Here is a 14,159-nt window from a genome sequence, read left to right as displayed (position 1 = left end):
GAATGAATGGTTAGAAGAGGGATGAATGACTCTGGTTAGAAAAGGAATTTCAAGAGTTCACTATCTAGAAGGTGGGAATTTTCCAGACTTCCCCTGTGCCAGAGGGTTGTAGGAGGGACTGGTATTTAAGAGGTCGTGACGCGTTTGGTTGTCTGGGAAGGTGGCTGCTGCGCAGGCTGACCCAGGCGGGCGGGGGAGAAGCGGAACAGAGCGCAGAGGCGGCGCTGCCACCCACCCAGCTGCCCAACGGCGCGCTTCTCTCGGGGCGGCGCGGCCGTTGCCATAGCTACAGACACAGCCAACCGAGGAGGGGGCGGGCCCGGCTACGTCATTCCTAGAGCGACGCTGCTCCTCGCCTCCCGCCTCTTTCGGGTGCGAGACCCTCCGCCCGCCTCCCCGGCTCTCCACCTGCGCGCCTTCCCTCCCCCGCGCGCCGTCCCCTCCTCGGGCTCTGCGCCGGCGCGGTGCCCGCCAGGGCTCGAGGGGAGCCCACGAGGCGCATGCGCCGTGCGGGGACCGCCGCCGCTCTGGTGTCGCTGCCGCAGCCGTTGCCGCCGTTGCCGCCTCCCTGCTGGCAAGTGTGGGAAGGAGGAGCTGAGGGCCACCGCCGCCGTTGCCGCCATGGGGGTGAGTGAGGGAGGGAGAGGAGACGCGAGGGCCGGGAGGGCTCCCCGCTTACCCCGTCCCCTGCGCCCCCATTGTTCCTTGAACCCCCTCTCACGTGACCCCGAACCCCTCCGGCCTCACGTGACCCCCAGCCCCCACATGACTCGACTCCCCCAGTCTAGTGTCCCGACGCCCGGTCCAGCCCGGGAATCTCCTGGGGAGCCCCGTCTCCGGGCCCCACCCCCTCCGGTGCCCCCAGCCTCTCGCGTCGTGCCCGCCCTTGCCTTCCTCTAGGACGTGTTATCTTCTTGGCCTCCCCTCTACCCCCGCGCGGTCCCTGGGTATCCCCCCCGCCCCCAGGGGTCACCCATCACCCCGCTGTCACCGGCTTCGCGGCTTCCCATATCCTAGGCCTACACTGGGTTAGAGGGAACCGAGGCCCAGAGAGAAGAAGGCACCCAGCCAAGGTCACACGGGCAGTGACTGGGCGCCAAACCCCGACTCAGGGCTCTCGAATCCCCGGCCGCCCGCTTCCCGCTACTCGGCTTCTCAGCGAAGCTGGTTTCCCCAGTCTCTTTCGAAATCTTTCCACCAGGTTCCTCCTGCTCCAAAAACATTCTCTTCCTTTTCGACAGAGGCCTGCCTTCAAGGCCTCCCAGATGCACCGAAGTGGGTCTTATTACTTGGGTTGTTAGTAGTCTTCCTACTTCAGGTGGCTTTGGGTGGGGAAGCTGTGCAGAAGGTGAGCAGGGAGACGATGGAGGAGTACTGGTGATGGCCCCAGCCGGGGATGGATAGTGACCACCTGTTTTGCACAAGGCAGCCTGGAGGTGCGTTTTATGCCCTTCCTGGCATGTGCTGATAGAGGGTTGAGCAGAAGTTATTCTCATGTTTCTGTGAGATCACCTTCCTAAGTCCCAATTAGAGTAGCACAAGTCACTCTCCTAAAAATGTAACTGGCCCTCCCTGGTACCATGTATCTTAGTTTTTACATGAAATTTCCACCACCTTTAGGGAGTCCTGACTTTGGAGCCAGAGAGGCCTCAGTTCCAGCCCCACCTTCCCCGGCTAGCGGCATGATATCGTGCCAGTGACCTGGCCTTTGTGGAGTTTAATTTCCTCTTTGATGTAATGAGAATGATGATACCTCCCCTTTAGGACAGATGTGAGGATAAAATCAGATAGTGGATGTAAATAGCTTACGTAGGTGCTTCTTAAATAGTGGCTGTTATTTTTGCCTGTATTCTCAGCCTTTAGTCATCTAAAATAGATTTGTGCTATTTTTAACTCATTGGGTTTGTCCCTACTATTATTAATCTGGATTTGTTTCCTCTGCACTCAAATAGTTATTGACTGAATAAATCAACTTGTTAGACAAAAATAGTTGTCTTATCCATGTCGAAGCACTTCATGTAAAATCCATGTCAAACACATTCATCATGTTTCAACAAGGACTTTTGGATACTGTGTACTTCATGTATAGAAGATCGAGTCTGGAAACCTTAGGCATATTTAACCTAGATTTTAGTGAAAGGTCCCAGACCCCAGGTCTTGTTGAAACTAAATAAAATATTGAGTCCCTGGTATTACTTGGTAAACGTCTACCCAGCGTCAGCCACTCCAGACTGAGCAGAAAACAAGAAGCATAACATGCCATTCTCGTTCAACACTTCCTCATTGGTTGAGTTGAAATAGCAGGCCTCAGAGACCCTGCGATCCTTGCTGCTTCCTTAAGGGCCCTGATCTTATTACTCATACTTCACAGATGTGTTTCTCAGAACAGCCCCTACCTAGTCTCTGCAAAAGTGAAATTGAATTTTCCTCCCTGAAGCAGAGCTGGAGCCCTCTCATCATGCTCATTCCTGATGGGTGGGGGCTGTGGACTCCCCACCTCGGTGTCAGGAGCGTCGTGGTTCCTAATGATTACCCTCCAGAAGAGGGCCCTGCTCCATTTGGCAGCCTGACCACAGGCTGAGAGAGTGGCATCAGCTGGAGCACTGTCCACAGTTCTTTCACCCTTGCTGCCACACGTGTTTTAGGAATTAGAATTTAGAGCTCTGTCTCCCTTTGCCAAAAACTGAGGGTTTTTTTCCTGGATTCTGGATTCTTTGTGGGATGGAGGCATTGATACTGAAAACCTAAGGGTTGCCAAATCCTTTTTCTGGAAGGTGCCTCCTGCCCCCATCTGGGCGTTTTTTGTTTTTTAATTTCTATGTGTGACCCCTAGCAGTCATGGAACTACTATTATGACTAGCAGTCAAAGAGATACTCCTTTGAGGGAATTTCCTGGTGGTCCAGTGGTTAGGACTCCACGCTCACTGTCAATGGTGGGGGTTCAGTCCCTGGTCAGGGAACTAAGATTCCACAAGCCATGAGGTGCGGCCAAAAAAAAAAAAAAGAGAGAGATACTACCTTGATAGGAATAGCAAGGGGAGGAGTTAGACAGCTGCATGTGAAAACAACATTTATACCACACTTTGTAATAATAAGTGTCATACACATTTAACTGATGTAGTGGAAGGAGCGTGGACTTTGGGGTTCAGACCTGGATTTGAATCTTGGAGGACTCATTCAACAGGTATGAATTGCGTACCTGCTGTTTGCTGAGCACTGGGTATACGTCGGCAAATAAAGCAGATGTGACCTTCCTCTACCTTGTGGAGTGTACAGTCTGGTGGGAGTGGAGGGAGAGGGTGGCCAGGAGACCTCTTTGAGAATCTTCACGGGCTCTGTGACCCTGAAAGTTATCTAATCTCTCTGGGCCTGTTTCCTCATCAAAGAAGTAGGCAGGCATTCTCGCTGAGTTATTGCAAAGATTAAAATAAATCATCTCTATTAAAGCACTAGCAGAGTGTTTATCGTTAGCAGGTCCTTGTGCACAGAAATCCTTACAGTAAGGAGTTTTTATATCTAGTACATTGTAGCATTTTGTCCTTGACAGCAGTCCTGTGAGGTATGGGCATCGTTAGCCCTATTTTATGGATGTGGAAATTGAGGTTCAGAGAAACTGAGTAACTCCTTGGAGAGAGAGTAAATAACTTGCTCAGAGTCACACAGCTGTTAAGCGGAAGAGCTGAGAATCAAATGTGGGTTTCTTGACTCAGAATCCCACACTCTTCATTATATAAAGCTCCCTTGGGAAAGACACTTAACCACAATGAGCTGTACTGTTCACTGTGCTTATTTCCCATTTTAATGAGGAGAATTTTCCTGTGCCCCTGCAGGGTAGTCTTACCTCCAGGAGGCAGGACAAAGCTAATTGGAACAGTAGGAGACTACTTTTCCTAGCCGGTGCTGGCTTTGGGGGAGGGCCCCGCCTGCCGCAGCCTGCCTCATACCCCGTGTGCAGGCAGCGAAGCGCTTGAGGGGCTCTTTCATTATCCGCGGCCTCTGGCCATGGCGGCCCCAAGCGTCACTGCGAGTTGCCTGGCTCACCTGTTCCCCTACATGAATGAGCCCGTGAACGTCCTGGAGGCCCGGTCTGGGCCCTCCTGCCGCCTGTGCTTAGGAATTGCTTCTGGTGCTTAGAAATGAGACGCTATGGAGGGAACCTACACTTCAGTGCTTCCGGGGTCCTGGGAGTTACTCTTTGCTTCCGGCACCTCTGATCCCACAGCTCTGTGCCATAGAGCTAACGTGCAGGGTGGAGGCAGGCAGCTGGCACCGACTGGGATTGTGTGCTGGCTTCTGACCTGTCCTTGGCTGTTCTGTGAGGCCAGCAGTTGTGTTCCCATTTTCCTGGAGGTGGAGCTCCTTTCCCACACGGGGGGTGGCAGGAGGAACAGTGGCCTGGCCTGTTTGGTGCCAAAGCTCATATTCTTTCTGCCCCCTTGCACAGCCCTGGCGACCTTCCGTCTCAAGTTTCCATGTCCCTTACCCCTACCTCAGTGTGGATGTAGGGTCTGGGGTGGCACTGTGCGGGCATGTCACGTCAGCTGTTACCAAGCCAGAAGGGTAATGAGAAGTGAATCACCAAGTGGCTGCCTTGAGGCTCCTGAGGTCTTGTCTTGACCTTACCTTGGCGGAGCTGAGGAGGCCTTGGACGCTGGTGTAGGCTCTCCCCGAGGGAGGCAGAGTGGCTGGTGGGACAAACACTGAATCTGCACCCAGCCCTGGGGTTGAGTCTCCCCTCTGCCGCTTACTCTCTGGGGAACTTCGAACAAGTCGCGCCAGGCCTTTGAGCCTCAGTTTCTTGTGTAAAGGGAGGTGGTGGTTTCTGCCCGGAGAATTGAACCAGATAATGTTGGTGAAAGTGTTTTGCGAGATGAGTGTATCTCTCAGTGTTGTCTTGAAACCCAGATTCCCAGAGGAAAAAAGGTGGATGATCTAAAACCTCTTTGTGGCAGAGAGGGGCTAGTTCTGCCCCAAGATCCCAGTGTTGTGAAGACAGTCCATTCTCTGCTGTTTGTCCCTCTAGGGAGGTAAGAAATGGGCACTAGCTCTCGGCTTTCTGCACAGGGCTCAGCCTGCAGATAGCAAACAGCTGGTGCTGGGCGAGTCTATGCCTAGGAGAGCCAAACATCCCTGTGAGCTCCTAGTGTCTGAGCTCTTGCCTTCTGGGTGCCTGAAATAGGAGTTAAGCAGTGTCATTCCTTGAGGAACCGAGGGTAGAATTTATCCAGCAGCTGGGTATTCAACTCACCGTTTCCTGGGCCAATCAGTGTCAGGGCTACTGTGGGATCGGAGGTGGCAAAACCTCTCTCTGGTGAGGTCCGGAAGTGAGGGGTGGGGGCAGAAGAGGCAGTGCGGTTGGTAAAAAGCAGAGCCACCTCCCCAGCGCCTTTGGGGTACCTTCAGGACTTGGGCTGGGTGGGCAGGCACCTCCGGATGCCTGTGTTGCTCTGCTCCTCCTCGGGAGTGAGAATGAAAAGTGTCATTTATCGAGCACAGGCCATAGTAACCCTCATGGGCTTAATACTTCAAAGGAGGTATTAAGGGCCCTGCTCATCAGATGAGGCAAGGAGGCTCAAAGAATGGTTGTGTCTTGTCCTAAGACCCGAAGGGAGTAAAGGGCAAAAGGAGGCTTTGGACAAGGTCTGCTGGACCCCAGAGCTTGGGCTCTTTTCCCTGTGTTACCAGTTTTTACAAGAGGGTAAGAGGGTCCATTTAGATTTGAGAAAACCTCACGTGAGCCCCCAAACAGGGTCTGCTCCGTTTGGAGTTTATGGGCGGTTTGCAGTTTGCTTCTCTGTGTAAGGACAGCCTCCCTTTGCTCCTCCTCTGCTGCCTATGTGTCCTGCAACTTGGCTTTGCTGACCACGTGTTAGTATGGCCTCTGTCCCCAGGTGAACCCCCTGGGGCCCTTCACTCTGCCCTGTCGCTACTAGGTGCTCGGTGTGTCTGCCACTCATTGGCCTTGGCTGAGCAGCCGTTTCTGGGAACAACTCCATCGCCTTAAGCCAGAGTGCCCAGCCCTAGCTTAGAAAGGAGACTCAGCTCCCAAAGAGGCTGCCCCCAGACCAGATCTTTGTTTTCTGAAGCCAGAAGACACTGAAAAGGCTTACTGAATGAATTTATACTTAGAAACAGCTGTCAGCCACTAGCTACCTCAGATGCCGTCACCTCCCTGAAACCTGCCCTGAATGTCTCTAAACTTACTTTTTCCTACCTTAGGAGGGAATGAACGAGTGAATAGTAGGCCGCTGCTGGGGGCCCAGGCCCTGCTTCACGTGTTGTCACATGTTCTCACTGGGTCCTCACAGTGACCCAGTGGTCCCAAGGGTCAGTACTCTTCCTGATAGAGAAGCTGAGAAGTCTAGTGACGCTCCCAAGGTCTCATGACTGGGACGCGCTTGGGTCTTTCCTACCCTACCAAGCAGGATCCGGCAGCCAGGATCCGGAGTTTCTGCTGTGGATTGGGGACTGACCCTTAGGGTCTCCAAAGGGAAAGTCAAAGTCAAGTCTTTGGTTGGTCACAGCCTTCCAGCCCACTTTGCTTTTCCCTGTTGCAGAGGAAGTCGAGCAAAGCAAAGGAGAAGAAACAGAAGCGGTTGGAGGAGCGAGCAGCCATGGATGCTGTCTGTGCCAAAGTGGACGCCGCCAACAGGGTGACTCCCCTCCTTCCTAGTCCCTTCCTCCTGGAACTGCAACTTGGTTTTTAATTTGATTTCTTTTGGCGCCACCCTGTGGCAGAATTGTGTTACTACGCATCCATACCTCTGCTGCCTCCTTGCTGCTGGGGAAAACTAGCCTGGCTGGCAGAGAGCTGCGAGGAGGGCCAGCGATTGGCCCAGGCGTGCAGGGAAGTGTGGATTGAAGTGGAAGTGGCGGGAGGTGTGGATTGAAGTGGAAGTGGTGTCTTCTCTCTGTGGGTCTCCTTCCTTAACACTAGAAGAGGGTCTGCAGAAATTTTTCCTAGGGTTTTGCATTTTGGGGAGGAAACCTCCCTGGTAAAATGTGGTAGTTTTCTCATTCTTTCCTTCAAACATTTATTGCCTGCCCATGGGGTACTACAGGTTGTGCCAGGGATGCAGCAGCCTGGTTTCGAGGGGCCGCAGTCGGGGGAGAAGTAGCTGAGATTCTGAGCACCTGGTGGGCCTGACTGGGAGTGGCTCAGCTTTCCAGTGGAACCAGAGAGATTCTGGTCACCCTTCCTGCCCCGGTTCATGTCCCAGTTTTTGTTATTATTTTAGTCCACTCAGTAGACATTCACAGTTACAAGGATGTGGCGCAGGGACATGATTTTTCATTTTGGGTTTTGACCAGGGGAGGTTAGTTGGGGGCCTCTCAAAAGTATGTGAGTGGGGCTTCCCTAGTGGCACAGTGGTTAAGAATCCGTCTGCCAGTGCAGGGGGCACGGTTCGAGCCCTGGTCCGGGAAGATCCCACATGCCACGGAGCAACTAAGCCCATGCGCCACAACTACTGAGCCTGCGCTCTAGAGCCCGCGAGCCGCAACTACTGAGGCCCGTGCACCCTAGAGCCCGTGCTCCGCAACAAGAGAAGCCACCACAATGAGAAGCCTACACACCGCAATGAAGAGTGGCCCCGGCTCGCCACAGCTAGAGAAACCCTGCATGCAGCAACAAAGACCCAATGCAGCCAAAAATAATAAATTAAAAAAGAAAAACTTATAGCATGTAGCCAAAACTAAAATCAGAAGAAAATATATCATTTTTTAAAAAAAATTATGTGAGTGGAGCAAGGGACCTGTCTTCTCTCTTGGGTCAGGTGGGTGCTGAGTAGGTTTTATGCCCAGAGGCCGGTATTAGAATTAGGCAGTAAAGTCTCTTCTTAACCTGTCAAACGAAGCTAAAACCCTGTTGGGCCTCCTTCCCAGAGCCTCCCTCCTACGTGTGATTTCAGAGCTAAGGCAGATGGAGGGTCCGTATATAAGGGCGGCTCCTGGCCCTGGGAGCTGAGCCTCCACTCGGGTCCACACAGCGTGGTACTTCAGGGTGGAGCCTGTGACTCTGCTAGGCGAGTGTTTGTGCTACTCCTCTTTTCTTTCCCTCCACAGCTTGGAGACCCATTAGAGGCTTTCCCAGTGTTCAAGAAATATGATCGCAATGGGTGAGTGTTCAGCATTCCTAACTTTTCTCCTTGAGTCTCTTCAGGAATTCACCTTTCCAGAGTAGGCTTCCTCAGACCTAACTTGTTTCATTCTTCGTTAATGAAAAAGCAGAAAAGATGGCTAGTACCCTGTTGATATAAAATCCCCCAGTTAGGGAGACAAAGGAATCTGCAAATGAGCAAAGATTGCCTAATCTCAGACTGATGTCTCTGTGGGACTTGTTATTCTCTCCGACGAAGAACCATAGAGCTGAAACAAACTTGGAAAATCATCTAGGCCGACTCCCTCATTTTATGCAGAGGGAAACCGAAGCTGCGAGAAGCTGAATGAGGTGTTTGAGCTTATGGAGCTTCTCCCTGGCCGCGGGAGGGGAGCTTTTAATTCCCGGTCCAGCGTTCTTTCCCTGGGTCTATAGTATAATTGTTAAAAGCCACTTACTGGCTTTGTGACCCTGGACAAATTACTTAACTTCACTGTGTCTCAGTTTTCGAATCAGAAATGGGTACCTTCCTCATGGAGTTGTCAGGAGGATTAGTTGTAAAGTGTTACTGCCTGGAGCATACGAAAGGCTAGGTCAGTGTTAGTTGTTATTACTACTGTTTTTTTTACTAATCCAGTTCACTGCAGAATCTAGACTAAAGCCCCCTTCCACTTTCTGTTCCTTTGGTTTGTAAAATAGGTGGCATTATCTGTCTTACCCGAGATGCTGTTGGCTGAGGGGAAAACAGGGGCTATGATTTTACAGAATCATTGCTATGGGTCTGAATCATAATAGTGCCTCTTATTAACTATATTTGGTTAAGTCAACATATTCTTCAAGCCTCATTTTTTATCTGTTAAATGGAACGATGATGCCAAACTTGCAAGGTTGTTTTAAGGAGGACAGAAACTATATCCAGCTCTGTAAGTTGCAGCTGGTGTGAGTATTTTAATGAACAAGATAAGACAAATGTAAATGCATGAATTATGAAGGAAAGACTATAGTAGGTAATACTACATTTGCCTTTCATAGCTGTGTCTGAGTTTCATAGTATCATATTAATTTATTCTTTCTGTCTGAGATCAGATGCATTATGCTTCCTCTAGAAGCTTTGTCATCATTCATCCTCTGGGAAGTCCTTTGACACAGTTTAGAGATTCCTTGCTGTGATCTCTCTCAGTGTTCCCTATCCCACATTCGCACTGACTTCCAGAAATATGGACCAGCTCTGAAGCAGGCGTTGCCAGCTGACTCTGGGCTCACTTGGTGCCTGGAATTGTGTGCCTGTGATCCTACTTTCATGTACTTAAGGAACTCAGATTAGTGGAGAATTTATACTTGCAAACCAGCCTTGAGGAAATTTATAGCTAAGACAGTTGCAGTGCTGTGCGTGGGCATTTCTGACCACTACGTGGCCAGTACTTAGAAAGAAAGGAAGGCTGTTCAGAGCCAGGAAGTTCTGAATTCACAAGGCCACACACACGTGCAGCTCGTATGACATACCAGACAGCAGAGGTGACCGTGGATTCCAGTGGTGATGTCCTCTGAGGAGTCGAGTCAGTCCTTTCAGAATGTGGCACTACCTGGAGAATATGATTTCACAGTTTGGCCAGGGAGTTTAATTGTGATTTATTTAATTCATTTAGACCTAAATAGCAGATTGAGGGAACTCCCTGGCCATCCGGTGGTTGAGACTTGGCGCTTTCACTGCCGCGGCCCAGGTTCGGTCCCTGGTCGGGGAGCTAGGATCCCGCAAGCCACGCGACGTACCCACCAGGAAAAAAAAAAAAAAAAAAAAAAAAAAAGGTCGATACCTTAACACCTACATCATTCGTTAGTTTAGGAAAACAGAGCATCGGGGTGAATCCCGATCTACCCCGTTTGATCAGCTGAGAGCACCCACTGTGTCCTCAGAGGAAGCAGCGGGCAGGACTCCTCAGGGGGACGTGGGCCATAGTCTTCCTGAAGGGCCTGAGGTCCTCCAGCTGCTTTGGCAGGCAAGGTTGGTAGATAAGAAGGAAGAGTTCCTCTGGGAGCCCAGTGAAGACTTGATTCCAAATGAAAGCAACAGGAAAAATGCCTAAGGGCAGGAATCGAGGGAACAGAGAGGACTCCGGGGTTTATAACAAACTACAGAAGAGAGGGTGGAGAGAGCAAAGAGCTAGCAGAGAGGGACCGAAGTTTACAAAGTGCTGCGTCTGATAAGGGCTGTGCAGGGAAGGCAGGAAGTGGGCTTGTGGTCAGGGCGGTGGGCTGGTGATGACAGTTGTTAATCTCGGCTTGAGCGGCCTCGTTCCTTCACAGGCACCTTCTGTAGTCACGTCCGGGCTCGGCTTTTCTCTGTAGATTAACTGAGAGCAGGCGGGCCTCGTTGTCAGGCTGTCAGGGCAGCCGGTGGTGCCGGGCCTGTAGCCGGCTCCAGACGCCTCCTTTTCCTCTTCTCAGGTTAAATGTCTCCATTGAATGTAAGCGAGTGTCTGGCCTGGAGCCGGCCACCGTGGATTGGGCCTTCGACCTGACCAAGACCAATATGCAGACCATGTAAGCACGCCCTCTCGGGCAGGGAGACTGGCCCTCCTCTCCAGAGCCCCTGTCCTGACTGCCCCCCACCCCCGTCTCCCAGGTATGAGCAGAGTGAGTGGGGCTGGAAGGACAGAGAGAAACGCGAGGAAATGACGGATGACCGAGCCTGGTACCTCATCGCTTGGGAAAACAGTTCGGTTCCCGTAGCCTTTTCTCACTTCCGGTTTGACGTGGAGTGCGGGGATGAAGTCCTGTACTGGTAGGGGCCCTGGCCTGGGGGTGGGCGCGGGGGGCGGAGGCACCCCAGCCAGTGGCGAAATCCAGCACGCCCGTCTGGGTCTGTGGCAGGCCTCGCAGCCACCCCACACTCACTCTGCTTTCCTCCCCCAGCTACGAAGTGCAGCTGGAGAGCAAGGTACGGCGGAAAGGCCTGGGGAAGTTCCTCGTACAGATCCTGCAGCTCGTGGCCAACAGGTGAGGGCCCTCCGTGCACTGCTCAGTTGGAGGGAGCTGCCTCTGAGGCATCCCTCGTGGGGGCAGGGCTCACGGGACCGTTGTGAAAGAAAGGTGTCTAGAACCCTCTCAGTAAGCTTCTCCCTGCCCGGCCATGACTCCAGATTTTGTACACTGGGCTCAAGGAGGCAAGCACCTCTGAGTGCCTGTTCCGCGCCTGAGTAACGGGGTGCAGAGAGGACCTGGAGGAGAAGCCAGTCAGGTGGGGGCCTGATCAGCCCTGTCACAGGGGGCGGCACCCAGTGCTGTGGGTGCCCAAGGCAGGCTAGAGTCGGGCCTCAGGAATACTTCTTAGGAGCAAATGGGAGACAGCAGGCAGACACGAGAGAGCAAGTGGGATTTAGCACCTGTTTCTCTTTCTGGAAGGTTCTCTCTGCTTTCTTCTCAGCACACAGATGAAGAAAGTTATGTTAACGGTATTTAAGCACAATCATGGTGCCTACCAGTTCTTCAGAGAAGCGCTGCAGTAAGGAGCTGGGCCCCGGCGTGGGACGCTCTGGGTGGTAGCAGCTGCCTGCCCCAGTGTCTTTTCCCCCATCCTGGCCCCATTCGTCCTGACGTTGAGCTCTCGGTTCTGAGGTCCTTGGGGTTGGCAACTGGGGAGATGGTGTGGGAGCGCCTGTGGCTTGGTCCCCTGCCCTGCTCCTGAGCCCTGACTCCTGGGGAGGAAGGCAGTCAGCTGCCCGTAGCCAACCCTTTCCTCCTGCCCGCCTGCAGATTTGAAATCGACGACTCTTCCCCAAGCATGTCCGGTTGCTGTGGGGAGGACTGCTCCTATGAGATCCTGAGCCGGAGGACCAAGTTTGGGGACAGCCAGCACTCCCATTCGGGCGGGCACTGTGGTGGCTGCTGCCACTGAACTCCCAAGCTCTCTCCAAGGCCTGTTCTCTCCCCGGTTTCAAGCCGCTTGCCAGGTGCCCTCAGAGCTGTGGCCTCCTCAGCCCCAACCCTGGGGAGGAGTGGTCCGCGCCGCCCCTCCTGCTCTCTCCTAGAAGAGCAGGGTGCCGGAGGGAGCAGAGAGGAGAGGGTGCTGCCGGAAGAGCCGGCGGAGGCCGGGGCACGAGGTGCCTCCTCTCACGGTGGCTGCCTTCTCGCTCGGCTCTCGGCCCTGAGCATGGGTTCTCCGACTTCCCTACAGCTGGATTCCTGACAAGCCCCCCTCCCCGCCACACACACTGCTGGACAAATGGAGTGTTTATTCCCGCCTTGATGAAAGTCCTGGAGCCCTGGGTCAGGGTCTGGCTGGTTCCCAAAGAGGAATGGGCTCAGTGTAAGATCTGGGCGTAGAGAGAGTCTTCAGAGAGACTCCTGTTTCGTGGATGGGATGCTCCAGTGGAGACCTCAGGAAGGTCTCTTGTGCCATGACACAGGGAATCGAGGGAGCTCTTTCTGGCTGTGCCTTCGCGGATCCAGTTAGAGTGGAGTCGTCCCAGGGGACCAGCCGACTCTGGGAGAAAGGCTGCCCCCCCCTCCCCATTGCTGGCAGCACGGGGCCGAGAGGACAGGAGCAGGTGTGAGTGGGGCCTGCCGTGGGGGCTGTGGCTTCTCCGGGCTTTGGGACCTGGCCGCACCCTGAGCTTAACCTCTTGATCTCATGGCAGTGACTCGAGATTTTTACTCACAGAAAAGAGCTGGAGCCCTGCCTGCTCTTCTCCATCACCTCTCACCACTGTTTCTGCCCCTGCCTCTCCCCCCACTCGATACCCCTGTTCTTACTCTCAAGGGGGAATAACATCAGGGAGCCCCTTGTCTTCCCCCAGAAGCCCCCTTGCTCCTGCCATATTTAGTGCCGTGTCCTCTCATATCTTGGTGCTGTTAGCTCTCTGAAGGTGGGTACCCCCCACCGCCACTGCCCCCTTTGGAGAGCCCCCAGCCAGCAGCAGCCCCTTCCTGCACTCCCCAGCCTGGCCAGACGCTGCTCTTCTCTCTGGTGTCACCTGCGGCAGGTGGGGCGCGGGAGAAGCTTCCTCTCCCCTCCTGGGATAGAGAGGGCGCAGGGTCAGAGCTCAGACTTGCCCTCATCCCCAGACCGTTATCCCCTTCCAGAGAAGAAAATGACCAAATCCTTAGCCAGGAAGAAGCACCTACCGCCTCCCCTTGGACAACCTTGAGCTCTGCCTCAGGGAGTGTCTCAAAGGTTCTGCCTTTGCGAGGTTGTTCTGGAGGAGGTCTGTCAGTCCTTCCGACCTCAGTCTGCTCACGCGCCACCCTCTGCCCTGACTCAGGCTGCCTGTGCCGGCCATCTCCCCGGAGCTGTTCTGGCCTCTCGACCTGCCAGCAGTGGACGTGGCACTCCCTTGGAGAGGGCCTTGCAGCTTTACACTGGAATAAGCCCACCTTTACCCCTACCCTGCTGACTCCCAGGAGATTTTACCCAAGGGGGAGAGTTTTCATTGCTGGAAGGGCATTGGAGGGTTCCTTCCAAGAATCGTGGAATGACAGAATCACATTTAGGAAGAGCTTTTTCTCTGATCCCTGCTGTCTCTCAAAGGACAGAGAATGAAATATTTATTGTCTTAGATCATGGGTTTTTGATACCTCCCACTCGAGGGGACCAAAAGGGACCCCAGCGTAAATCCCACATAAAGGGAGTTAAGTGTGCGTGTCTCCCCTCATTGGACACCTGGCACCGAGCCCCATTGGTAGATGGGCACTTGGTGTTGGGCCCTGCTTGTCCAGCCGCCTGTGCCACTTCCCAAGGGCTGGCTGGGTGGGGAGGCGCTGCCTGAGACCTGCAGGCCACCCTGTTGTTGGTGTTGAACCCACTCAGTTCTCAGCCATCAGTCTCTCCATTTCCCCAAGGTCTTGGTTTTAAGAAACATAGCAGGCCTTTTGTACCAGGATTTTTGGTTTGTTTGGGGCATGTTAAAATATTAATTTTGAGATTTGTTTTTTAGTTGTATCCACCCTATTTCAGGTTATTTTCATTGATGTCAGATGTGTATGGTTCTTTTTAACCCTTCCTGGTGTGTGTGTTTTTTTTTTTTTTTTAGAGGAAACTTTGAAGATAAACTCCTTTATATAT

At 53.1% G+C, this 14,159-nt stretch overlaps 1 protein-coding gene across 1 annotated transcript; it reads left to right on the top strand.

Moving 5' to 3' along the window:
* The first annotated feature begins 407 nt into the window (after positions 1-407).
* NAA40 (N-alpha-acetyltransferase 40, NatD catalytic subunit) lies at positions 408-14,146 on the top strand. The gene is made up of 8 exons (XM_024749449.1): positions 408-627; positions 6,558-6,653; positions 8,065-8,117; positions 10,544-10,639; positions 10,722-10,880; positions 11,012-11,095; positions 11,523-11,600; positions 11,852-14,146. The coding sequence occupies exons 1-8, from the start codon at positions 622-624 to the stop codon at positions 11,991-11,993; spliced, it is 714 nt and encodes a 237-aa protein (XP_024605217.1). The 5' UTR covers positions 408-621; the 3' UTR covers positions 11,994-14,146.
* Positions 14,147-14,159: the final 13 nt, after the last annotated feature.

The sequence above is a fragment of the Neophocaena asiaeorientalis genome, unplaced genomic scaffold (assembly GCF_003031525.2).
Source record: "Neophocaena asiaeorientalis asiaeorientalis breed wild unplaced genomic scaffold, Neophocaena_asiaeorientalis_V1.1 scaffold43, whole genome shotgun sequence".
In the NCBI taxonomy this organism is placed as follows: domain Eukaryota; kingdom Metazoa; phylum Chordata; class Mammalia; order Artiodactyla; family Phocoenidae; genus Neophocaena; species Neophocaena asiaeorientalis.
This window is presented reverse-complemented; position numbering and strand designations above follow the sequence as displayed.

Coding starts and splice junctions, on each gene's coding strand:
- NAA40 (XM_024749449.1), top strand. Junction 8,118..10,543: donor AAGAAATATGATCGCAATGG/GTGAGTGTTCAG, acceptor TCCTCTTCTCAG/GTTAAATGTCTCCATTGAAT. Junction 11,096..11,522: donor CTGCAGCTCGTGGCCAACAG/GTGAGGGCCCTC, acceptor CTTTCTTCTCAG/CACACAGATGAAGAAAGTTA.